At 40.0% G+C, this 25,285-nt stretch overlaps 1 protein-coding gene across 5 annotated transcripts; it reads left to right on the plus strand.

Annotated features, from left to right (window-relative positions):
* The first annotated feature begins 559 nt into the window (after positions 1-559).
* On the plus strand, positions 560-25,285 carry USP44 (ubiquitin specific peptidase 44). Of its 5 annotated transcripts, none has more exons than XM_039495492.1 (7): positions 560-772; positions 3,410-3,460; positions 8,411-9,926; positions 20,600-20,798; positions 21,503-21,611; positions 22,854-23,059; positions 23,533-25,285. In XM_039495492.1, the coding sequence occupies exons 3-7, from the start codon at positions 8,493-8,495 to the stop codon at positions 23,733-23,735; spliced, it is 2,151 nt and encodes a 716-aa protein (XP_039351426.1). In that variant the 5' UTR covers positions 560-772; positions 3,410-3,460; positions 8,411-8,492; the 3' UTR covers positions 23,736-25,285. The 5 variants fall into 5 exon arrangements, with proteins under 5 accessions (XP_039351426.1, XP_039351463.1, XP_039351434.1 ...); XM_039495529.1 differs by having other exon boundaries at positions 21,533-21,611; XM_039495511.1 differs by lacking the exon at positions 560-772 and adding an exon at positions 807-883.

Below are 25,285 nucleotides of genomic sequence, written 5' to 3' on the forward strand. Positions count from 1 at the left end.
ACAGTATTGTAGGCATAGTCTTATGAGCTTCTTGGGGTAGGTAGGCACCATGTGGCCTATGTGTTTGTAGAGTGCCTGGCACAATTATCCTGATTGGGGCCTCTGGCAGCTACCACAATGCAAATAATAAATGATAAATATGATTACAACATAAACTTGTAAATATGATTACAATGATACATTATATTGCATACAATGGTATACATATAAGTGCATCACGTTTTTTTATTCACCCCTCCCCGCACACCTTCATGGTGCATACGGGATGGGTAGATGGATAAGGGATCTCTAGGGCCTGCCAGCTCCCTGTGCAGTTTGTTTCAATGCTATAAAAAATAACAGGTTTGGGGTATCTTCTGTGCAGGTTTTATGAGAAACTCATCTCACAATTCTGCCCCCTTGGGGTTTTTAACCTGGGAGACACACCCAGAGACAGACCAACAGAAACAAAGACACAAACACCCAGGCACACCCACGGGCAGACACCCCCAGTCCCACAAACACACCCCCAGTCCCACAGACAGACACAGACACCTCCCGTCCCCAGACAGACCCGCAGACACAGGCAGCACAAGGCAACAGGCTGAACGATCCCCCCCAGCCCTGAGCCTGCCCCCAGGCTGGGCCGGCTCCCATTGGACGCCGCGGGGCAGGCGGGCCCGTCGCCAGGGCCGGGCAGGCGGGACTGGGGCCAGGCTCCCAGCCGCGCTGACGTTGTCCAGCTGCCGCGGGAGGCCGCGCAGGCGGGCGCACAAGATGGCGGCGGCTGGCGGTGAGCTCGGGCGCGGGGCTCGGCGCGGCTGAGCCTCCCCTCGCGGGGCGCAGCGCAGCGCAGGCGGCGGGATGTAAGCGGGCGGCGGGGCCGGGCTCCTAGCCCAGCTGGGTGAGAGCCGCCCCCGGGGCCGGGCGAGGAGCTGGCCCGGAGCTGGCGCTTCTGGAGGGACAGCGCGGAGCGAGCTTCTCTCTGCGCCGCCCCCGCGGGGGGAGCCCCTCGCCGCCTGGCTGGGCTGGGAGCTGCTCCTCGGGAGGGGGCCACCCTGGCTCTGTCCGCTTCCCCCCGCCCGGCTGTTGTAGGCTCGGGAGAAACTCGGTGCCGGGTGACGTCCCGGGGGAGCCCCGGGCGGGGGGGAGGATGCTACTGCCGGGGGAGCTCTGCCCGCCTCTCCCCTCGGGAGCCTCCCGGGACGCGGCCAGGGGCTCGTTATAAACCAGCCCTCGCGACTTGTGTCTCTCTCGGTGCTGCGAGCCCCGGGCCGGGCGCTGCGCTCGCTCAGGGCAGCCGGATGCCAACTGGTTGCCGCGGAGGCCGGCAGGTGGGGTGGGGGGGTTTGCACAGATTTTGTGATTACTGAAAAGTCCGGTTCATGGGAACCGTAAAGGCGAGGCCGACACGCTGCCCGTCTCTCTCAAACAGTCCTGCCTTTTTTCCAAGGCAAAATGCACTGCACTCGTGTAGGTCACTTCAGTTGCCGAGCTTGTCTCCCAGCCTTCACGTTTCTGGGTATAAATGCATTCGGGGTAGGGGTGGGGGAGGGAAGCTTTGTGGAACAAGCAGCCAAGTGCAACCTTCAGGCCTCACACTTGAATTCTTTTGTTACGCCTGAGTAACTGACATCGTTGGGGCTGGAAACCCCTTTGCTAAGGCCCTGGATGCTGAGTTTCATTTGAGAGAGTTTCAAAATGTACCTTTGTGGGGGAGGGACCCTCAAGGAATATTGTGAACTAGTAAATTTGCTAATGAGTCAGCCAGGAACTGCAATTAAATGCAGATAAGCAAGAAACAATACAGTGGCCTAAAATGGTTCACAAAGCAAATCTGTTGTTTCTGGTGAATCCTAACGTTTTCTTTATGTTCAATCTGAACAATCAATTAACAATCACTATGTTGCAAAAAGGTTTCTTCATTACTTACTTCACTGAGTGGAACCAGGTCACTTATTTGAAATGACAAAAGAACAGTCAGTGAAATACTGCTGCTCTTGCCTCAAGTATTGTGTGCACTAATTTGGTCTGATTGACTTTTCTTGGCCCCCATCAGGATTGGGACGAGGCTCTGTAGAAACCTTAAGTACTTATCAGAATAATCACATGTATAATTGCTGCTTTTAATTTATCATTGGAACAGTCAAGTTTGTACATCTGTTCCTATTTGCTATGAAGTGTATCCAAATTCATTAGAAACACTTCACTCTTCTGTAAAATTGGAATAAAAACGGGTTCTTGTTTTTCCAATTTAAACACTTGTTCACCATGAAGTCTCTGTAACTGAAGTAATTTTACAACTATTTGCAATAAGTAGGAATCTTTTGCCCACATGTCTGTAATGTTTGGCTGTTCCAGTGTCGCTGACATAATAGAGAACTACACTAGAGTTTATTCAGTTGCATCACTTCTGGAAAACAGTACAAACTTCCTAGCAGGCAAAAAACCAAAAGGGTTGATAACTAGTTGCTAAATCCAGATCTGACTGAGTGCAGAATAACTAGGAAATGGGGACACCCTGACCAGTGTAATAGGTTGCTTTGATGTCAATGGGAAAATGCTTCCAATAGTTTTTTTTTTAATATTACTATTTTCTGTATGATTTATTAGCATAACAAAATTAAGGCTTAGCTTATGCACAAACATAACTTTTTGCAGATTTTCTGGATTTGGATAACATGGAAACCAGTTCAGTGAATTCTGTGAATCAGTTTAGGACCCAAAGAGTTAAAGGGACACTTAAGGAAGTGAACTGTGTGATTTTTTTTTTTATATGTGCTCAGTAACAGATTGTTACAACTGATATTTTAAAATCTAATGTCAGTATTTCATGCTTGCATTTCACTTGGCTTGTACAAAACAAATCAATGGAGTCAGTTGTTGGTTTCACTTTCACTATGTTAGTGCTACCAGGTTCAGATTTTAGTGACTGTGGGGAAGTGTTTGTTTTTGTTTTTTTAATGTGAATTTAAAAGACTGAGTAAAGAGTTTTTTGGCTTTAAAAAGACAATTTTTAACCAAATGTAAATTTTAGACCAAATTTGACTGCCCCTTTAATTACAAACCTTTTCTTCTGTCCTACTAGTAGGACTAAATAACATTTTAAATAGAAATTGTTCTATAATGCAAAGCTTTATTTTATCAATGTTAAAGTCAATACTTCTGAACTTTTATTAGTGAAGAAAATATGAGTCCTTGATACACTCACTCTTCTGCCAGTGAAACTCGGGGAAGAGAAGGTTCTGTAGAGTTGAATTCTTCCACAAGTTTTAGCTAAAAACTTTTTGGTTGGCTGACTGTGTTGCCATGATCTCCTCTGTTACTTTGCTCATTCCTTCTGCTCAGTTCTGAGTGCTAATGGCAAAAGGGAGAATTTGGTCTCTGAAGTGCTGGTCAACTAATTAACATTTCTTTTTCCTGTGCACAGAGAACTGAGTGGTGAGGGAGGACAACAGGGCAAGACACTACACACAAGGAGGTACTAAATAACTTGGTTTTAGGGAATTTAAACGTGTAAAGTTTAATGACACAAATAGGCTGCTTCATCCTCCCCACTCCAGCTACTAGAGAAGAGAGCTGCAGGCTGTATCAGAGGTCTCTTCTGTGATTCTATTAGTCTTTCTAATCCATCTTTCCAGTTCCAGATTTTTCCCTTAGGTACTTTGACTTAGTGTTTTGCCCACCCTTGACATAAGTCTCTTAAGTTATGTGACTTCCATTGTTTGTTTTTACTTGAGACTATTCTACAGTCTAATAGATAAAATTATAAGGAAGTAGCTCCTGATATTGTCTTCCCATTCTTGATTTCATCCCATGTGTTATCCTAAATAATGTAAATGCTATACAAGTATTTGTTTAAAATAAAAACTTGCTTAGCACCAAGCTATACATACTATACAGCACTTCAAGTCTTTCCTTATAAACAAATCCACTTAGTGCACTAATAATTTTGTTTTTTGTTCTGAGTTCCCTCAATGCTGTACAAAAGTGTACTCTTGGCTCCTGTTTGTCTTTATACCCATATGGCAATTTTAAAGCAATGTCACCTTAAGCTTCATAGTCCCGTTCTATTAATCTACATCAGGGATCTGCAACCTTTGGCATGCAGCCCATCAGGGAAATCCGCTGGCGGGCTAGGATGGTTTGTTTATCTGCAGTGTCCGCAGGTTCAGTCGATTGCAGCTCCCACTGGCTGCGGTTTGTCGTTCCAGGCCAATGGGGGCTGCATGAAGCGATGCGGGCCGAGGGATGTGTTGGCTGCCACTTCCCGCAGCCTTCATTGGCCTGGAACAGCGAACCGCAGCCAGTGGAAGCTGCGATTGGTCGATCCTGCGGACGCTGCAGGTAAACAAACCGTCATGGCCTGCCAGCGGATTTCCCTGCAGGGCCGCGTGCCAAAGGTTGTAGATCCCTGCTCTACATATTAAAGGCTTGATCACACTGGCCTTAATTACCCAATAAATTCCTCTGAAGTCAGTGTAACTACTTGTGCCCTCAATTCAGCATGTGCTTAACTTTAAGCATGAATAGTTCCATTGACTATTCATGAGCTTAAAGTTAAGTACATACTGAAGTATCTTGCTCAATTGAGGTCTGGATAGGAGTGACACGATTAAGCTTTAGTTATATAAAGTATTTTTAGTGAATGTTCAGGTGTTCAGAGGCTTGGTAGTTACATTTATAACAGCTGTAATAATAATCTGAACAACTCTGTTCCTCTCAGTCTCTGTCCTGGCTTCCCAGCGGGTAGGTGAGCTAGCAGAAACCAGACAAGTTTCCAGTGACAGATTCTTTGAAATCAATGTGTTCCCATGGACCATTTTGATTTCCAAAGGAAAATGCCATTGTCAGACTTCCCTGCCAGCTCTAATATTAAAGAGAAGACAAAATCACTTCCCCATTTAAACATTGTTGTCTAACCAAAATACTGTATCCTAACCAAAATCAGCAACCCCTCATTGTTCTGACCCACATCAAGGAGTCCCCAATTCCCATCAGTTCCTTCTGATTGATAAGAGCTTTTGGGGAAGTGTCATTTTCAGACCAGACATAGGGAAGTCTGAGCTTAAGTGTTCTTCCTCTATCCAATGGGAACACTCCCTGCTGGCTTATGGAGCTTTGGGAAGGAGAAGTGTGGGAGCATGCATGGGCATACAGCTTTCAGTAGTCTGTAAAAGCACCTGTACGTAGTACTCATTTTCATACACGTATCCCATTGCAGCAGATGTGCACCTCATAGAAAAGAATAGTGGTGCATCTCTGATGATGATTCTAGCTTTGAGGATTAAATTCTTCAGTTTGAAAATCATAATACAAAGTTTATTCCAAAGAGTTTTCATTAAATATTTAGACTTTACTATGCAGGTGTTATATTTACTTATCAATAAGTTTACTTATATCTAATCTGCTTGTCAAGCAGGCAGGTTAAGTAATGAGAACAGACAGCAACTGTTAACGGTTTTATTTAGTTACCTAACTGCCCTGTAGCAAAATCCTGCTGTTTAGTAAATACTACAGTAATTTTATAATTAAACCAAAGAACAGTATGCTGCTATGTGTTGTAGTTCTATATAAAAGCTCTTTAGGTAGAAGCTCTGTAAAACAAAAACTAAATTTACTGGAAATTGTTCAGTTGCAATGTTACATATGAATGATTGCCAGCATAGTGTAAGAGTATAACTGAGTGGCAGTAGTGTTGTGTGCCATTAGTTGAACTTCATTATATAATATTGACATAAAATAAGTGCAACACACTTGGTAAAGCATGCCTTTCAGACTGGGGGGAAGAGAGGAAGAATGGGGTTAGCTGTCTGGTGGTTTTTTTTGTTTTTTGTTTTAATTATTGCACGTGAAATATCTAGTCTTATGGATATTTAACTTCCCTGTACATAGATAGTATTGAGTCTAAGCACTTATATGGAAATTAAAGTGAAAATTTGTCTCAGAATTATACGTTACCAAAATGTGTGTGCTTACTTTTAAAATTTTACTATCTAATCACTGAGGTTAATGGGTTATCTTGTAGCATTTTTCATTAGTTATCTCCTGAGGAATTAAAGTGAACTGAATGTTTGAGTTAAATACAAAGAATTATTTCCAATCATAAGTTACGAAGTCCTGAGAGAGAGGCTGGTCAGTGGTGATGACACTAGCTGGAGACCTGGATACAATCTCCTGCTCTGCCACAAGCATCCTGTGTGTCCTTGGGCAAGTCTCTGTCTCAGTTCCCGTCTGTAAAACTGGGAGAATACTACTTCTCTATCACCAGGGTGTTGTGAGGATAAATACATGTACAAACATTGTTAATGGCTTTCAGATAGTCTAATAACTACTCTAAAATAGTCTAGCTTTCAGCAGGAGTAGTAGTGTCAATGTAAATGCAGACAAAATGAAGTGATTCAGCTAGTCTTCATTAGTGTCCAACAGCCCAGCAGTATCTTCAGACTCTCTGAATGTACTCTCAGGATACGCTGCTTCTGGCACGTGATCTGGTAATTATGGAATAGGTAGCTTGAATGCATTGTAACTGAAACTGTTTAGGTCAGCACTAATACGACTATAGGGCAAAACAAACTGAATTAGGATGATTAGCATGTGGAGGCATCAAATCATTTGTGCTTAAATCGTTTCAGCACCATTGGTTCATCTGCAGACTTTTTCTCTGGTGTTTAATTTATTTAAAAAAAAAAAAAGCCAAACCAAATACATATGTAGTCTTTTTTAGATGTTAGCGTCAGCTTATAAACTATTCAATAGTTTTATTTTGCTAACTAAACATTAATATTTAAAGAACCATATTCACAATGTCAAATGTTAAAAACAAAGAGTAATGTGGCCTTGTTTAGTTGAAAATGGTGGGTAAAGAAAAGGATTTTGTTTAGAGTGTGTGTGTAAGCAGAAGCTGCTTTCATCAACAGCTGTCACTTCTCACCCCCTTCATTCACTGATGTCATTTAACATTTGCTATGATATAAACATTGGCTTGCCTAATGGACATTAGAATGGATTGGCCTGATTAGAAATGAATTTCTGTTTGAACATACTGAAGTAATTTGCAAAAATGGAAGAACTCATAATTTAAGTAGGAGTCCAAATTTGTGGGTTCTATTCCAGCTCTATCATTGTTAATATCTCTGTATTTCAGTTTGATCACTTGCAAAATTTTTACCTCTGTACCTCTAGTGTGTTGTGAGGCTTTGGCCTAGTCCACACTAGAAATTTGTACTCGCACATCCCTTTTTTGGCACAGCCTGGCATGCATCCACATTTAATGCTTGAAAAGTGCTTAGGGATTCTCAGATAAGTACACATTGATACAAGACTTAGAGAAGTTAATTTGCTGAGTGATATTAGTACTATGTCCCATCTAGCCCTTTTTGTTAGTGGCATCCTGGGCAACAGCACTTGAGTTCAAATTTAAGATATTGACTCACTTTATTGTGAAGGATTAAGGGTGGGAACAGAATAAAGGGGAGGGAAGCAGTCCTCCCATTTGTCAGTCTTCTCACTTAAGGCTTGTCTGCATGCTATCTTGCACTGATTTAGTTAAACCAGTGCAAACCCCTATGTGGGCAAGCTTAAAACTGGATATATCTATTTATAGGGACAAGCTAAAACAATATAAACCAGATTTAAGTTCATCTAAGCATCCATTGCACTTATTAGAAATCTGTTTAAAAGGACATCTTTAGTTAAAATGGTGCAACCTCATGTTTTGATCAGGCCTCTACAATTAGGTTCTCATGGGACAGGAAAGGAGGTACAGTAGGACTAAGCTTACTTATTCTGGGAGAGGTCACCAGCTAGTTATGTAATATTGTCAAAGATGCTACAATGACCCTAGAAACTGAAGTCTGTTTTATCTACCAAATAGAGACTAGCGAGATCAGTGATGGTGTAAACTTCTGTTCACTGTGGGCTTGTCGAAACACAGTTAGCTAAATAGGTGTTAGGTGAAAGGTGTAATTCTAAACCGATTTAGCTAAACTGGTACAACTTTTCTGTGTGGACATTCTTGTTAATTTAAAACTTGTCAGTTTAGCTTCCACCTGTAAATTTACTAATGTAAGCTAAACCAATATATGCCGGGTTTGAACAGATAGGTGTTCATACAGAGTTATACTGGTTTAACAAAAATAATTTAGAATAACACCTTTAATTAAACCAGCGCAACAGGCTTATGTTATCAACATGCCTCAGCCTGGATATAGAAGGTACTAGTGGCATGAGTAGCTCAGTCTTCATGCCCATTCAGTCATGGACCTTTCTGCTAAAACTGGTAACAAGGTTGTTGATTGTGACTCTGATTACAGAATAGTACATCAGTGCTCTTTTAAAACTAAACCAAATAATTTTATTGCCAAAGATGTATTAACTTACTTTTGACTTACACTGTATGTGAAGTTGAACTTATTTTTTTCCCCTTTAGTTTGCAGGTCAGAATGTCATGGACAGAAAATAGTTTGGATAACATGTTTCTCTAGTATTTCTCCAGTATTTCAGTATTAATAATGGATAAGTGTAAGCACATAGGGCGACTGCGGCTAGCCCAAGACCATTCCATCCTGAACCCTCAAAAATGGCATTGCGTGGACTGCAATACTACAGAATCTGTCTGGGCATGCCTTAGCTGTTCGCATGTTGCATGTGGAAGATACATTGAAGAGCATGCACTAAAGCACTTTCAGGAAAGTAGTCATCCAGTGGCACTGGAAGTGAATGAGCTGTATGTTTTCTGTTACCTTTGTGATGACTATGTTCTTAATGATAATGCAACTGGTGACTTAAAACTATTGCGAAGTACATTAAGTGCAATCAAGAGTCAAAACTATGACTGCACTACCCGTAGCGGCAGGACTTTGCGATCTATGGGTACAAGTGATGACTCTTACCTTTCACACGGTGGTGCCCAAGCCTTGCTTCGAAATGAAGACCGCATGTTCACGGCTCTGTGGCACAGAAGGCGTGCATTAATGGGCAAAGTGTTCAGATCATGGTTTGAGCTAACACCTAGTGGGAAAAGGGTTTTGGAAGAAGAGAGGCGTCAGGAGGAGGCAGAGGAAAGAAGGGACAAAGCTAGGAAAAGAAGACAAGAGCGAAAGCGTCAGTTGAAAGTAGAAATGGAAAAAATGCCTCCAAGGAAGAGTTCTCGTTTACAAAATCAAAATGAAATATCCTCAAAAGTATCACCCTGTGTACAAAAATTACCACAAAAGTTGTCCTCTCCTGCAGAGCTGAAAGTAACTTCTACCTCAGATGACGTAAGATTGAAAAAAATTGGTGATTCTCCAATTAAGCGAAGGCCTACAGTGACTCCTGGTGTAACCGGACTGAGAAATTTGGGAAATACATGCTATATGAACTCTATTCTGCAAGTATTGAGTCATTTACTTATTTTTCGGGAATGTTTTTTAAAGCTTGATCTGAACCAAACTCAAGAGTTGCTGGCAACAGCAGCCAATGAAAAAACAAGATCCTCTACTAAGCACCCTCCAATTACTGGTTCTGCATTTTGTGTGAATGAGAACCAAGTGAAGGTAAAAGGATCGTCTTCTATGAGACGACCTAGTTTATCATCTGGACTAAGTGGAGGGGCATCAAAAAGTAGAAATATGGAGCTTATTCAGCCCAGGGAGCCAAGCTCAAAGCACATTTCTCTGTGTCATGAGCTACATACTCTGTTCCAAGTTATGTGGTCTGGCAAGTGGGCATTGGTGTCTCCTTTTGCCATGCTCCATTCTGTGTGGAGACTAATCCCAGCCTTCCGAGGTTATGCCCAACAAGATGCTCAGGAATTCCTCTGTGAACTTTTGGATAAAGTACAGCAGGAACTGGAGACAACTGGGACCAGATACCCAGCTCTCATCCCCACTTCTCAAAGGAAACTTATCAAACAGGTTCTGAATGTGGTCAATACCATTTTTCATGGACAGCTTTTAAGTCAGGTATGTCTTTATGATTTAAAAAAAAACCTCTTAATATTGACAAATCACTGGAAGGAGACTAGCCAGTGATGTACAATACACATTTAAAGAATTAAAGAGTTGAGGGGAAAAGAGTAGGACTACTTAGTTGAGACGATGAATAAAAAGGGATATGAGAGGTTTATACAATGATAGTATAAAGAAGATAATTTGAGAACTCCTAATTACCCTCTCATTGAAAGGAAGTGCCTAATTAAAAACTAAAAAGTAAACTTCAGTGATAGGTTGAAATATTTTTACATATTAAATTGTAGAATCCACTCCTACAACATATTATTGAGGCAAGGAGTTTAATCCTTTTTTAAAATCTTAAACACTTACTATCTAGTTTCTTTAGGGATATGGAATATGTAACTTATACATAAGGACATAGGTCAGCCACTAACTGATAGAGTTGGTAAGAAACTTCTCTGATGGGCATATTGGTTCATAATTGTCTACTATAGAGGTTATACACTTCACTCTGCAGTGTCTGGTTGGCCACTGATGGAGAAAGGATATTAGACTAGATAAGCTCTTGGTCTGGTCAGGTATGAAAATTCCTGTGTTCATATGACAGGTGCCAACTTGGAAAATTTGTTGGACATGATCTGGAAACTCCTTAATACAGAAGTGATTGCAAGTATGGATTCTACACACAGGAGGGGATGCTGATTATATATAGTCCCCTCCTCCCCCCACCCCCAAACAGTGTGAGCATAGTTTATATATGTTTGTAAGTACTTGTACTGGTATAGCTTAATTCTCATAAGTGAAGGTAAATAAGATACACTATTATATGGCATCTGTATAGCAGGGTTGCACTGATATCACATTGGGTTTTAAAAAAAAAATCACACCCTTAAACAAAATAGTAATACTAATGCAGTACTAATACAAAAACTGAAGACCTGGCATTAGGTCTGTTACAGGAAAACCTGTTCAATATATAATCATTTTTACTTGCAAGGTCGAGGCTTACTTTGGATTATGAACCTCCTTGCAGGTGCCATATTTGGTGGTATAATTTTCAGGGTTCTACAGAAGGTAGACAGCAGCAAAATCTTAAACAGTACCACTACTGCCTTTTCCTGTATAAAGGAGGCCAGTGGCAAGAGAACAGTCACAGCCTCCTGCATTTGGGGATGGGAATAGCAAAATCTTTACTGAACAGGAGGTACATATGATGAAAAATCCCATCACAATGATGTAGTTATTATCCCCTTAGGCAGGGGGAAAAAACGAAATGGGGCTCAAGAGAAAACTTGAGAATGGTGGAATCCTTTACTTCTTTGAGCATCATTACAAAATAGCTTGTTTTAATGTACTTTTGATTGAAGTCTGATCAATTCACCCTATACAAAATATATGGTTGGTAAACATGTCTGTTTACAAATGTGTACATGGACTTTGGGTTTCTACTTCTAACACATCTTCATACTAGTCCCCACTTATTAAGATTCCATGTGTCCTCAGTTAGACAAGTGCCTGACAGAGTTTGCATATCTGGATATTTGAACAGTTGAGGCTGAGAACATGAAGATAGCACATGGAAAAAGGGTGGTAATAAAGCATCTCACATAATACGAGAGATAAGCATGTACAAAGTAATTTGGAAAACGAGCATTCTTCACCTTTTGTTTGTATATCTTGCTAAAGCTCAACCCAAAAAAAACCCCCTCTAAACTTATTTTGGTGTTTTATTTCTGAACATCTGGGTTCAAAACCTGTTGCAGTAACTCATTGTGCTACCTAGCTGTCAGCTATTTGGAAAAACAAACCAAAGTTGAACAAAACAAAGGACTTTACAGAAAAGCCAGTGTACTATGATAAATAGCCAGTTACTATTACACTCCTGCTCCTGAAGTGAAAGGTTACGTCAGCCTTAGCACTTAGCATGTAGATTTGTATTCTGTAGTCATTTTGTTGAATTTAGTAGCAACAGAACACATCTGGCAGTTGAAATTGCTCAACTGTCAACTAATTTAGACTTCCTAATTTCTAGGAAATGTAACAAATTTTGTGCTGCTCGAAAGTCAACTTTTAGCTTCACCACTTTCTTTCTTGAAGCCCATATTAATTAAATGTTTAATATTTGATAGCTGAGGAGAGGTGGGATAGACCACCTTTTGGGGATTTTAACATTTAACTAACGAGTTCTGGGAGTTTTCAAAGCAGCTTGTCACTTCTACTACTGTAAAAGAAATTCTAAAATATACACTTTATGCAAAGGTATAAAGTGAGTTGTTGACCGTAAACTAGCGGTTGCTACAGAGGACATAATGTAGAAACCCCCTAGTAGTAAGGGGACTGCAGATACAACACAGTTGAACCAGCTTCAAGGAGAAAGATTGTATCTTTTGTGTGGTGGTAGAACATGAACTAGCCCTAGCATCCTTGGGTTTGGAGGTATCCTTAGATCTGAGTGGACTCACTGATCCCCATTCTTCTTCCATGTGAAAACTTCAGTATGAGAATCCTCCAGTTCCATCACAGATGGAACCAAGCTTCTGGAGCTGACGGTGGTGTCCTCCAAGGAAAGGGTCTAATTGTGAGAACCCTTTGTCTTCTGCTGTTCCACAACCACAGAATTTGGTGGCAGAATCTAAGCTTTCCTTTTAGAAAAAACAAAACCACCTATTCTTCTGGTGTGAAAGGGTCAAAAGCAAATTGATAGCTTGTTTGTAAAACCAGCTGAAACAATAGTTCTAAGATATGTGAACTGAAACAGTCATCTGAATTGGGGTTTCAATTCTGAAACCTAATTATAAATCAAATTTCAAAAGTAAACTTCCACACTAGAGGACCTTTTGATAGAACTCACAAACATGTTCTGACACTAACGTCTTAACTGAAGGAATGTGTGGAGCGGTATATTTGACTCTCTCAGAAAGTGAGCCCTTATCCAAAATTAATAATTGAAACTCCATTGCTATTAACAAAATGTTAAGTCTAACTAAAAATCCCTTATTCTCTCAATTGCTCCACTTTCACTCTTGATTCTTGTTACATGTCACCAATTTACCAGTGATGGTGGTCTCACAATCTAGGTGGGACTTTAATTTCTGATGTAAGAAACAAGCAGAAAAAAAGCCATGCTGAAACTTTTTCAGGCCTCCTTATAAGCATAACAGGGCACAAACCTATTTCCCCCCCACCCCCATTTGCAAATCACCTTTAAAGGAAATGTGACCACTTCCCACAAGAAAATGGATGTCACTAAGTATGACTGGGTGAACTGGCACGTTACAAAACAATTAAACAAATGTTAAATCTTATCTAATGCTTCTAAGTAGTTTGATTGTATAACTGAAAGTTAAATCAGAGAAATACAGCAAGTTTAAAATTTGTAATCACTTTTTTAAGTACATGAAAAATAATAATATATAAACCTGTTCCAAATGATAAATATCATAACGTTTAAAAGAGGCTTTGAGTATTCCACTGCATTTGAATTTCAGAGACCTTATGTGAAGCTTTTCACTTGACAATAAAATTGTAATTGAGTGCCTTTTTTCTTAAGCCAAATTTACCAATATTTATCATTGATTAAAAACAGTTATTTTAGAATTTAATGAAAAACTAGTTATAGCTAGTATTACTTTGCTTCTGATGTATCAGTGTTTCACTTACCAAATATGATACCAGCAGGAATTAGATCTTTAGATGTCTGTGTGGAAATTAATTTTAAAAAATGACACTTCAGTGTAGTTTTTCATGTTTATTATGGTAGTGCCTAAGGACCAACCATGAATGGGGCTCCATTATTATGTGCTGTACAAATAGAGAGTAGTAAACAGTCTGTGCTCCCAAAGAGTTTACAATCTAAACAGACACAAAAGGAGTATAACACACAAGCAGAGTGAACAATGTTGAAATGTTGTAAGTACCGTGCTATGAATTTAAGGGGAGAATTTTGCAGGAGCGAGGGAGGATGGCTAGCATACAGTCTTGCCTATGGAAATCAGGGTTTTATGATAGCCTGGATTGGATATGTCATTTCACAAAATAGCAGGCTTTGAGATAGACAGCAAGAGTGTTTATGTTCATAATATATTAGTCTGTACCACTCCACACATTAATTTCTACCTCTTGGTGTGAGTCTCTGTGGTTTTTATAGGGGAGGGGGTGTCTACCGATTCTCAAAAATATCTCCTGTCAACTTTCCAGCTAGGTATATTTCTCCATTAGGTGACATTTAACTTAATCTATAAATAGTAATTGAATCACAGCTGCTTGCTACTTCTGTGGAGTTTGTTTGCTAGCAGCGTGCAGCTGGGGAAGCAAACAACAATCCACTTTGCAATCTTTTTTTAAAAAAGTTAATTGAATGTGTGAAAGATACAGGCGAGATCCCTGCAGCCAATTTCTGAATGAACTGAACAAGTTCAGCATGGGCAGCAACAGGGCAGGATTCTATACCCTGGCTGAGCTCTGACAGTCTTTTCCTCCTCCCATTCGCCCAAAACAAAACGTTGTAGCCCTATCACAGATTACTCTTTTTTTTTTTTTTTTTAATATTTAAAGTTTGTGTAGTCACCTGTGTGCTCTCATAGCATTAAACCCAACAATGAAAGTAAAAAAGAGGAGCGACCATGTTGCTGTGAAGGAGACCAGGACAGTCACTGTCAAGCTCTGCCCTTCTTCTCGTCTGTTGCACAGAGCAGGGGAAGATGGATATTTGATCAACTTTTCCCACAGCAGTGTGATAACAGCTTGCTTTCCTCTACCATAGCTAGATTTAATGGTATTCGTGAGGTGACTGCCTGTCAGAATAAGTCTGCAACCACCTTGCTGCTTTTCTAAGGGGCTGCCCTATCCGCCAGATTCAGCCACTAGATTCAAGATGATCTCATGTCAGTACATTCTACACAGTAAAATTCACTTATGTGGAAAAGGACTTCAAGGCTAATTGTCTGCTTTCCACAAGCAAACTCCTCAGACATAGCAAGCAGCCTTTGATTTAATTGCCACTCTGGATGTCATCTCTGCCTCATTGCTTTTTTCAGACAGGTCTTCATCTCCTCATATGTAAAGTGACCTTTTTTTCCCCCAGCCACTCCTCCATAACCCATTGTATGTAATATCCTTGTTTCAAGATATGATTGAATGTTCAGGGTGGAGCCAGTGCAACAGGAACTCCCAGACTATGTAACAGGGAAACTTTGTCACGTGCTCACTTTGCCTGATATTCACTGAACTGTAATCTCACTTATCACTCTGGATCGGCTATCCATGTATGCAAATTAATGTAAACAAAACTGTAACAAACAGTTTCAATACATCTTTATTAATTTTTCCTTACTATAATCTAGTTATATATTTTTAAAAGTCAAAACTCTTAATAGTGCAATAAAACATGACACACTCCTGCCACTAACCAAACCCTTACCTCAGGGGATCTCAAACAGGGGGTCGGGATCCCTCAGGGAGTCACGAGCTGCCAACCTCCACCCCAAACCCTGCTCGCCTCCAGCATTTACAATGGTGTTAAATATAAAAAAGAGTGTTTAGTTTATTAGGGGGGTTGCACTCAGGCTTGCTGTGTGAAAGGGGTCACCAGTAAAAAAGTTTGAGACCCACTGCCTTACCTGGAGTAAAATCTCGTCCCCTTTGCTATCATGCATACTCATCACATACATTATAAAATTATACTGTTTCTCTCAATAAAATATCCAGATATACTGCTGAGCTATATCAGAAAGAGGTAAATATACTTGTCAGATCTTACTCTATTTCTTCAGTTTTTAAACTCCCCCACAGTGATTAACTTAGTTACAACAACATTGCCTATAATTGTTGGTCCCAGGATATTAGAGAGACAAGGCGGATGAGGTAATATCTTTTATTGGACTAACTTCTGTTGGCGAGAGACAAGCTTCCAAGCTTATACAGAGCTGTGAAAAGACAAGCCTGGGAGCTTAAATTGATACCTTTGTTAGACATTAGAAATTATGGACTGAATAGACACTGGATTTATGGCTTTTTGCAATAATCTGTAACCCACCAACAGCCCTTCGTGCCCCTTGTGTTCTCTCTCTCCCCTTCCCCATTCCCCACCCCACAGGAGTGGAGGAGTGTTAAGGGGCCACTTCACCTTGAATGGTCCCTCGAAATATGTATTAACTACTTATGCTAAACAATCTGTTCACATTTTGTATTTAGCAGTGACACTTCAGGTTAGTTTCCCAGACCTGAAGAGCTCTGTGTGAGCTCCAAAGCATGTCTCTCTCACCAATAGAAGTTGGTCCAATAAATCTATTACTTCACCCACCTTGTTTCTCTAACTTAATTATACACTCTGCAGTAAACTACATATTTCTGAAAAACTATTAATCACTGGCTGGGCATTTGTGCCATATATTTGCACTCTAACACATGAAGCCTACGCGGGAGAAAAAAAATTAATGTCGTGGGTATATTGTGGAGCTATGTTAGCTCCACAGTTAAGGTTCTGGTCCTACAAAGTGATCTGTACAAGTGAACCCTTATGCTTATGTGATGTCCCATTGAAGTCAGTGGGGCTCTGCATCAGTCCAGGAACTGGCCTGCATGGATCAGATTCACTCAGTTGTTTATATGAAGAGCCTATGGAATGAAGAACTGCTTACATACAAGGACCTTGAATAGAAAGGTTTCTACACAGACTGACTCAGTGCTGCTTCCTGACAAGAGGGAGGGGATAAAACTCAGCCAGGTTGCTTCAGTTGAGCTGTGCTTCTGCTGGGCCAGGATTGGTACTAGAAAAACAGTACAGGACTCATTGTCCTCTGCAGATCAACTTAAAAAATGGCCACAGATGGACTGGAGAACATGCTGAATTTAAAACTCCAGAACTTTCAAAAATTGCTTGCATTCTTACCCTTATTTGTGCATCTCATCCAGAGCCCACAACTTTACCTTATGCATTCATTTTCAGTAAATCCTTCAAGTAATACATCAATTAGATAAGCATTTGCTCTAACAAACACCTGTTTGTACAGCAGAAGTTTATTAGTCTGTATTTATGTTGTAATTATGTTCAAAGACAAAAAAAATCACCTAAACTGTGGCCAGGTCTAGACTCTGATTCCTTTTTCATTCTGAATTACTGATAGTTTATGGCTTTAGACCAGGGAGTTCTCACAACAAAATTTTTGGTGACCTCAGAGTGTGGCCACCAACTCTTGCTTATGGCCACTCTGACAAATTTTCCTAAAAGACTTTAACAACTTTAAGAAAAACAAATAAATATGCATATATACATGTCCAAATCATTGTAATTTATTTATGTAGGGTTTTTTTTTTTTTGCAGACTCAATAATAAAAATAACGGACAGTTGTATTTTGGTGCCCCCCAGTCCCTGCTGTCTCCCCTGGTCCTCCATCATCCTCCCGGGCTCACCATCACCCTCCTGAGCCTGCTGCTTCCCCCACCCCATTGCCCCGAGCTCCCTTCTGTAGCCTTGCACCCCAGGTTCACCCTGCTCCTTGGTTCTTGGTCAGAGCCTGGCAAGGCCAGCCCTGCTGCACTGGGCTGAAACCCAGAGCTGGATCCCTGTGGGGGTGGGAGACTGAAACCTGCCCCTGGAGTCCCATGGCTGCTGCTGGGGGGGCGGGCGGGGTGTGCTGAAGCCCATCCCCCAGAGCCCCTTGGAGTGGCAGGGAGGGACTGCTGCTTTCCCCCCTCCCCCATCTCTGCCCAGGAGGCTGTCGTGGCTGCATTTGACAAATGCTGCTTTAGACATTGGTAGACTTTGGTATTTATGAAGTGTACAGGCAAGTCACATCTTAGGCACATTTAACATGTGCGAATTCAGCTTTGCGCGGTAGGCAAAAACAGGGGAAAAAAATATAAAAACTGCATCTGTAGTGCGGGCAATTCTGCCTGCCATTCAACTCAATGGGTGTTTCGCTATACGTGGTTTTCGCTTTATGCGCTAACCACGGAACGGAACCCCCCACATAAGATGAGACTTGCCTGTATAGCTGAATGAGCTCCAGCCAGAGTAACTTAAAATGTAAATTTCCTCACTCTCCACTCCACAAAGAATAAAATTTTCTTTTCTAAGAATTAAATGGTTATGGTTTTTTTGGACATTAAAGTTGCTAGGAACCTTCTATGCTATGCACCAAAAAAAAATCGAATACACACACGTGAGCTGGCTAACACGTAGCTCAGCCGCTTATTACTGGATACTAGTAATGTTTTGTATTTGCTCTAAAGAATGCCACGCATGAAATAGCTGACTTCAGGAGGAATGGCAGCGTTTCAAGTTATAGTGCCCTTTAATATACAGTTTTGTTTAGTATTTTAAAACCCGGGTTCCCTAATAAATAAAGAGTTTGAAAAAAATGCAACACTGCAGCAAAGCTTAAGCTCAACTGTGTGAAAGGACATACTGAACAAAAATGGTCCCCAACACAGTAATGATCTTTGACAAACCTTTTTCAGGGTTTTTTATTAACCACCAGTGCGTGCTACTAAAGGTAAAGTCATGACTGTTCAGTTGTGAGCAAATTATTGCCTATAGATTTCTGCTGGAAGACTTATTTTGAAAAATAGTTTTAATATTTGCCCTTTTTCAATACACGATGAGGCTGTGTTGTCTTCTGGGGACAAGCTAAAGATAGCAAGGCAAAAACAACACAAGAGGCTCAGGAAGCGAGGGAATTGCAACCTGCATTAGAGACAAAAACCATCACAGTGGAATTCAGACATGATGACAAACTGAGGAAAAATAGTGGGGCGCTTCTTCAGTGTGCGCTGTTGTACACAAACTGTGCAGGACAGCGACTGACTCCGCATTCACACCCTCTCCCTGAACTGTAGGGCTGCAAATGGTTGTGTTAGATTTAAAGGGGCAGATACTAGTAGAGCACATTGGGAAAGATTGTGAGCCAAAACATCATGAAAAAAAAGGAGCTTTTGGGCACATGGGCTGAATTTCCACATTTCTGAAGGTCAGTGATGTAGATGACACAGCCTGCGATTTCTAGAACTGGGTGCTGTTTTGAGCATTTTTGTCTTTGGTATCATGTTGATATAATAAATATTCAGATCCCTCAGTTGTTTCTGTAATTGACGTTTATCACCATATTTTCATGTTAGCTATAGCTTATGGAAATAACCAAATAGAAAGGATGTACTTCTGTGGATAATAAATAATTGAAATAATCAACCACTGTTGATTATTTTAGTTCTAGTTAGTTTCAGTTACAGACCTCAACAAGTTTTCAAGTGTGTGGAATTTGCATGTCACTGGAGCAAAATATTATGTTCTGAGTCTGTAAATCTACATTTACAGAACATATTTTGTTTGAATTCCATCAACTCCGTAATTTGGGGACGATGTTAACCATTATATCACAATAGAGTTGTGTCCTGTATTGGAAGTAGTGTCAAAGCTATCCATATGGGCCCACCTACCAGTCAGGATCTATTCCATTGATTTCTCCAAAATATTTAGCCTCCACAAAACAATGACAGGTTTAGAGCTGCTGTAGTTAGAGATTTCTGAATATTTAGAAATATTGAGAGGTTTTCCCCCCAGGTGTTTATTAGTCTGATTATTTGGAAGGTTCTTACATATTAAGTGTAAATATTCCTGTGAGTGGGTTACTTGTACTTTAACCATGTGGAAAACCAAGAGGTAGGGATACCTCTTGGTAAAACTGGAAGATTTATTTCCAGATGTGCCCTTTTGGCCTTTATTGAGGGTTTGAAACAAACCTATTGGTTGGCCCTTTTTTGGTGTTAGAGTGTCCTGAATTATATCTGTTATGTTTCAGATGCAGTCTTGCTAATGCTTTAGGCCCAGATCCTCCAAACTGGTCCACAGGGAATCCACTTACATGTTGTATATGGAAGGATTATAGAAAAGGACTCTGATGCTGCATGATGTAGTATCTCTCCACATGCAGCTCAAATTGGCGTTGGCTTTTCTGACTGTATTGCAAGCCTATCTGTAATTTGTCTGTTATATTATTCTAGTTCTTTTAAAAAAAAAACCCTACAGCTTTTTAAGTTTCTTCCTTTCCATTAAATATCTATCAAATGAATTATATTTTCCTTGATGCCTTGTCTTCCATTTTTCCAGGCAAATTCTCATTTCAGTTCACCATATTTTTATTATAGCTAATCTATCTTAGTGGCTGTCCTTTTTCTTTTAGTGTGACAGGTGGTTGTACTTACTGAAAGAAAAAAAAAATCTTGTTAAATTGAAGAAGCATGTCTACCAACCCAAGGCCTTCCCTGCAAGACTTCCACAATAAGAAGAATGTGATTTAAAAAAACAACTATTTTCCTTTCAATAAAACTATATATTAATATATAATTCATGTTAGTTATTGCTTTGTAAGTATTTGTCTAGAAAGAAATCTCAGGGACTGTTCTTCCTTCTCTTGAGCAATCTCAGACAGATCATTTTGAAACTACTTCTAGTTCACAGAAGAGAAAGATATCAAACACCTTAGTGTAATACAGTGGTGGACATGCTGCTTCAGAGAAAAGTTAACAGGTAATTTTTTTGTTTCTAGTTAAAATATTTCTTCTACTGTATACATTTGCAGCTGTGATCCAAATTCACATACTGTTCTCAGAGCTACATTAAGAGACACGTCTAGAGAAGCAGGTTTTTGGATGTTAGAGACTAACTTAATATTTTGCTTAACAGGTTACATGTCTTGCGTGTGACAATAAATCAAATACTATAGAATCGTTCTGGGATCTGTCGCTGGAATTTCCTGAGAGGTACCATTGCAATGGGAAGGAGATGGCTTCTCAGTATCCATGCCTGCTGACAGAAATGTTGGCCAAGTTTACAGAGACGGAAGCTTTAGAAGGAAAGATATATGCGTGTGATCAGTGCAACAGTGAGTAAAGGCAGTATGTACTCATGCATATGTTCTCCACATACAATATAAATTAATATAGGCATTAAAAGTGTAAGAAAAGGAAAACAGCAATTAAAAGGAAAGCAAGACACTTTTTAAAAGAATCTGTCATAAGTAAAGCATAAGACTTTCTTTAATTGTGAAAGGAAGTAGTATCGAAAAATTGCACTTTTGATTAAGTGCATCAAAAGTAGGTTTGAAAGTGGGTTTAAGAGCTCAGATTAGGTCATCATACCAACTACTGTTGTTTTTCATTAGAAGGTGGTCTCCAAGAAGAGATGAAAGAAACCTGTTGAAATAAGTCTGACACTTTATTAAATTAACAGACTGTCCGCACTTGGTCCTGATGAAAATAACTGAAGTATTTGTATATTTTCCAACACTGATGAATAATCCAGATATGTACTAAAAAAAAGGCATTTTGCATGCCCAATAATCATAAAATAATCCTTGCCAAATGGATTCCAAAATGCTTTCTTATTAAACTGACGATATATTCATATATTCAGTAGCCCTTGTTACATTATCTAAATACTCTAAATCATGGGGTCAATAAATCTTAAAATGAAACATAAGCATATCTGACAACAAATTTTCAAAGCTGTGTTCAAGGTTGTTTTTTTTTTGTTAGTAGTAGGTTTTTTAAATTTAGCACTTATTTCATTGTGTGTGTTTGGTCACAGCAAAACGTAGGAAATTTTCTTCCAAACCAGTTATACTTACAGAAGCCCAGAAACAGCTTATGGTGTGTCGACTACCTCAAGTTCTGAGACTACACCTTAAACGGTTCAGGTAAGCAGTGCTATAAGCAACTTAGAAATGTTGCAAACTCTCTTTGAATAGTATATTCCTCCTTGTTCCAGTAGTCACTAATTCTCTGGGCTCATTCAGTGGGTGAACAAAATCAGTTTTTGAGAAATCCCTCTAAATTGTCTTCCTTGAGAATGCCCTTTTAGGCTCAATAGTATAAGGAAAAACAATTTCTGGAAACACATTTCTTCCTGGTAAATAAAATAGTTAGAATGCATCTCACAGGCAGAGAAGTGAGATTTTTATTCCTGCTATTTCCCAATAACAAAAGTCAGGAGAATTAAAAACCTATCCTGAATCTTGAACACTTACCCAGTTTGAGACAAAAGAATCAATTTTCTCTATTTGAAAAAGAGACTTTTGTGGATACCTGTATGTACAGAGTCTCATGAAGTATCTCTGATATCTTGAGAAAACAGTCTACGGTTCATTGTTTTGAGTTGTGGACAAATGGTACCATGCAACTTTACTAAATATGTTGAGAGATCATATCAACCAACTTTATTTAAAATAGATTATGGCGTTATTCACTAGTGCACAGTCTGAGGTTTGCATGCAACCCACCAGGGTGATTGTATAACCTGCAGCTTCACTAGCATTTCCCCCCCCCCCCCATTTAAATCTGATAAAATGCGCTAATATGAGCAGCCAGGGAGAAGAGATTGCACCTGTACATGATCTTAGTCCAGCCTGGGGGACAGAGTGACTCCTGAATGAGGAGATAAATGAGAGTGGGAACCAGCCCCTGGGATGATCTGTTTTCACTTTTAATGTATAGTCATATCTGTAATAAAGAAGTCTCTGCAGCTTCTGCATCATTCTTGTGATTTTAAATATTTTTTGATAATTATATCCAGCGTCTTTCAGCTTGGATGACTAGTGAGCACACGAGAGCAGGCAAATGTGAGGAGGAATATTTTGGAGGCTGAGAGCAGCAGATAGTGTAGGTGAAAAGCCATATGTAAAGGATTTTTCCCTATGAACGTTTAAATGAAGGAGAAGTGAAAGAGGAGATTAATTAAGGGGGAGCTTTTGAGGGATATAAATTAGCATAAACATTTAGTACAGAAGCACTAGCAGGTGAGATGGTTTAGTAGCTCAGAATTCTAACTATGCAGAATTTATATGTGCATAGACTCACTAAAATAATCTATTAAACTACCTTCAGAAAACACAAATCAACTGAATAATATTCACTTTCTTTTAATTTTGATATTTTTCCAGGTGGTCAGGACGCAATCATCGTGAGAAGATTGGAGTACATGTTAGCTTTGATCAGATATTAAATATGGAGCCTTATTGCTGCCGGGAGTCCCTAAAGTCCCTCTTACCTGATTGCTTTATCTATGACTTGTCTGCTGTGATTATGCATCATGGGAAAGGATTTGGTTCAGGCCACTACACTGCCTACTGCTATAATTCAGAAGGAGGTATGGACACACTATTTAAAATCGGAAATGTCCCCCCCTCCCCCAAGCTGGACTTCTGGTTCCTTAGTTGAATCAATGTAGCCACAAACAGGATCCTTACTTTCTTAAAATAAAATGGACCAACATTTTACTAACCAGACCTACCAGTGCCAAAAGAATTTATAACGATATAGGTGGTCAATACAATTAATTCTAATAGTTTCAAATTTATGATAATTTTTTTTCCTGATGATTAGACAAATATAATCAGGTGGTGTATACAGCAGAAACATTTCTTACAAAGTATGTGATAGTTTTACAGAGAAACAATTGTCTATGTGCTTATTCTCCACCCAAAATGAAAAGATAAAACTGGTGAATGTTTGTGGTTTTGTGTTTTTAACAAATTGTAGCAGACACTTGTCACGTGTAAAGTACAAGTATATTACATAAATATTTTGGTTATTTTACAATGGTCTGTTACTTCATTCTAGGATTCTGGGCACACTGCAATGATTCCATACTCAACATGTGCACTATGGAAGAAGTATGCAAGGCTCAAGCCTACATCTTGTTTTACACCCAGCGAGTTACTCAGGCAAACAGACACTGTCGAATATCATTTCCTAGCTCACCATCTGAAAACCAGCAGTGTACTGAATTTGTCGACTGTTCAAGTGAAAACAGTAGCAGCTAATCCAAAGCCAATTTACTGTGTACAGTAAAAGTTTGACTTGTCAATTTATGCGTATTTTTAAAGAGAAAATGCAAGTACAAATTGTATTTTTTTACTTGTGAATCAGTGTACATTATGTTTATACACTTTTGTATTAGCTAAAGTAAGCACTCTTAAGTGTTAGTATAAATTTATATTGATAGTAGGTAACTTTCAAAGTACCTAGAATTGCTTTACAACTTTTTTTAAAAAATTTCCCTTTGAATTTTTAACTCTTACCTCAGGCTGTTTTTCAGCTCTGTTTTTATATTTTGATAATCTGATTTGGTTTAGAAAAAAATATTCTCAATGGACAGCTGATGTCTGTATATTTTTTGTTAACTTTCTACATGTGTACATTTTTATAGTATAATTTTATAGCATATATTGATTCGGTCTGTGGGAATCAGTCATATTCTTCACAGAATATGAAGGTGCACTAACAAAGAAAGCATCTATTAAATGTCAAGTAATCACAGAACTTTTCTTCATTGGGGTAGGGATTTTTTTTCCTGGATGTCCTTCAAGTGATAGATAAGAAGCTAGGCTCAGATCTACAAAACTGCTACTGAACCTTGTAGATGCCCATGTTTCAGCCTTTGAACATGCACACAGGTGTGTCCATTTGCTGCCTAAGCCCCTGTGCAATTCACAAACTAAGACTGAGGGGCATTTGGCTGCCTAAATCGCATGGTCAGAGGCCACCTATCAGATTCAAAAATGGGGGGAGGGGGAAGGAAGGTGGTAGTGCCCACCTTACAACTTGTAACCTAGGGGTTAGAGCACTTGTGAGATGGGAGAGCCCCAGGCTCAGTCCTCCGTTCTGCCTGAGGAAAAGGGATGTGAGCAGGGAGTTTCCTACCTTACGCCTGGTCTAACCACAGAGCTGTGGGATTATGTGATGGAGCTGCTCCCTCATTCTCTCCTGTTATTGTTCCACTATGTGTAAATAAGGAAAGAAGGACTGGAGCAGGGGGGCTGGACTCTGTCTCCCAGCTCAGTGCCCTAACTCCTGGTCTACAGACTCATTCCCATTCTCACTGGCTGATCCGGCCAATGATTGTTCCACTGTGGATAAATATTGGCAGAGAGGGAGAGAATTGAACTTGGGTTGTTCACATCCCAGACAAATGCCCTAACCACCTAAAACTTTAAGGTAGCTACCACCATCAGTAGCTGTTTTGTGGGGAGTGAGGCAGACACCTAACTCATTTTCCTCAAGAAGTTGCTTAGGCACCTAAGCCAGCTGCCTCCAGGCAGCAAGTTCCCTTTTGTGGATTGCAAAGCAGTGCCTATCTCTAAGAGCAGAGGGGCTTAGTATACACCCATCTGGTCAGCAGCTCCCAGGGGCTAACTCCGTATAGACCATGCTGGCTTTTGTGGATCTGTGTTATGATTTTCTAGGTACCTAACCATTAGGTATTGTAATGCTCAGCATTGCCACAGCCAAGTGCCTTGGTGGCTCCCACCCTTTGGGCTTGGCTACACTTGAAAGTTGCAGCGCTGGGAGTTACAGCGCTGGTCATGCAGCT

Source organism: Mauremys reevesii, linkage group 1 (assembly GCF_016161935.1).
Source record: "Mauremys reevesii isolate NIE-2019 linkage group 1, ASM1616193v1, whole genome shotgun sequence".
NCBI lineage: Eukaryota > Metazoa > Chordata > Testudines > Geoemydidae > Mauremys > Mauremys reevesii.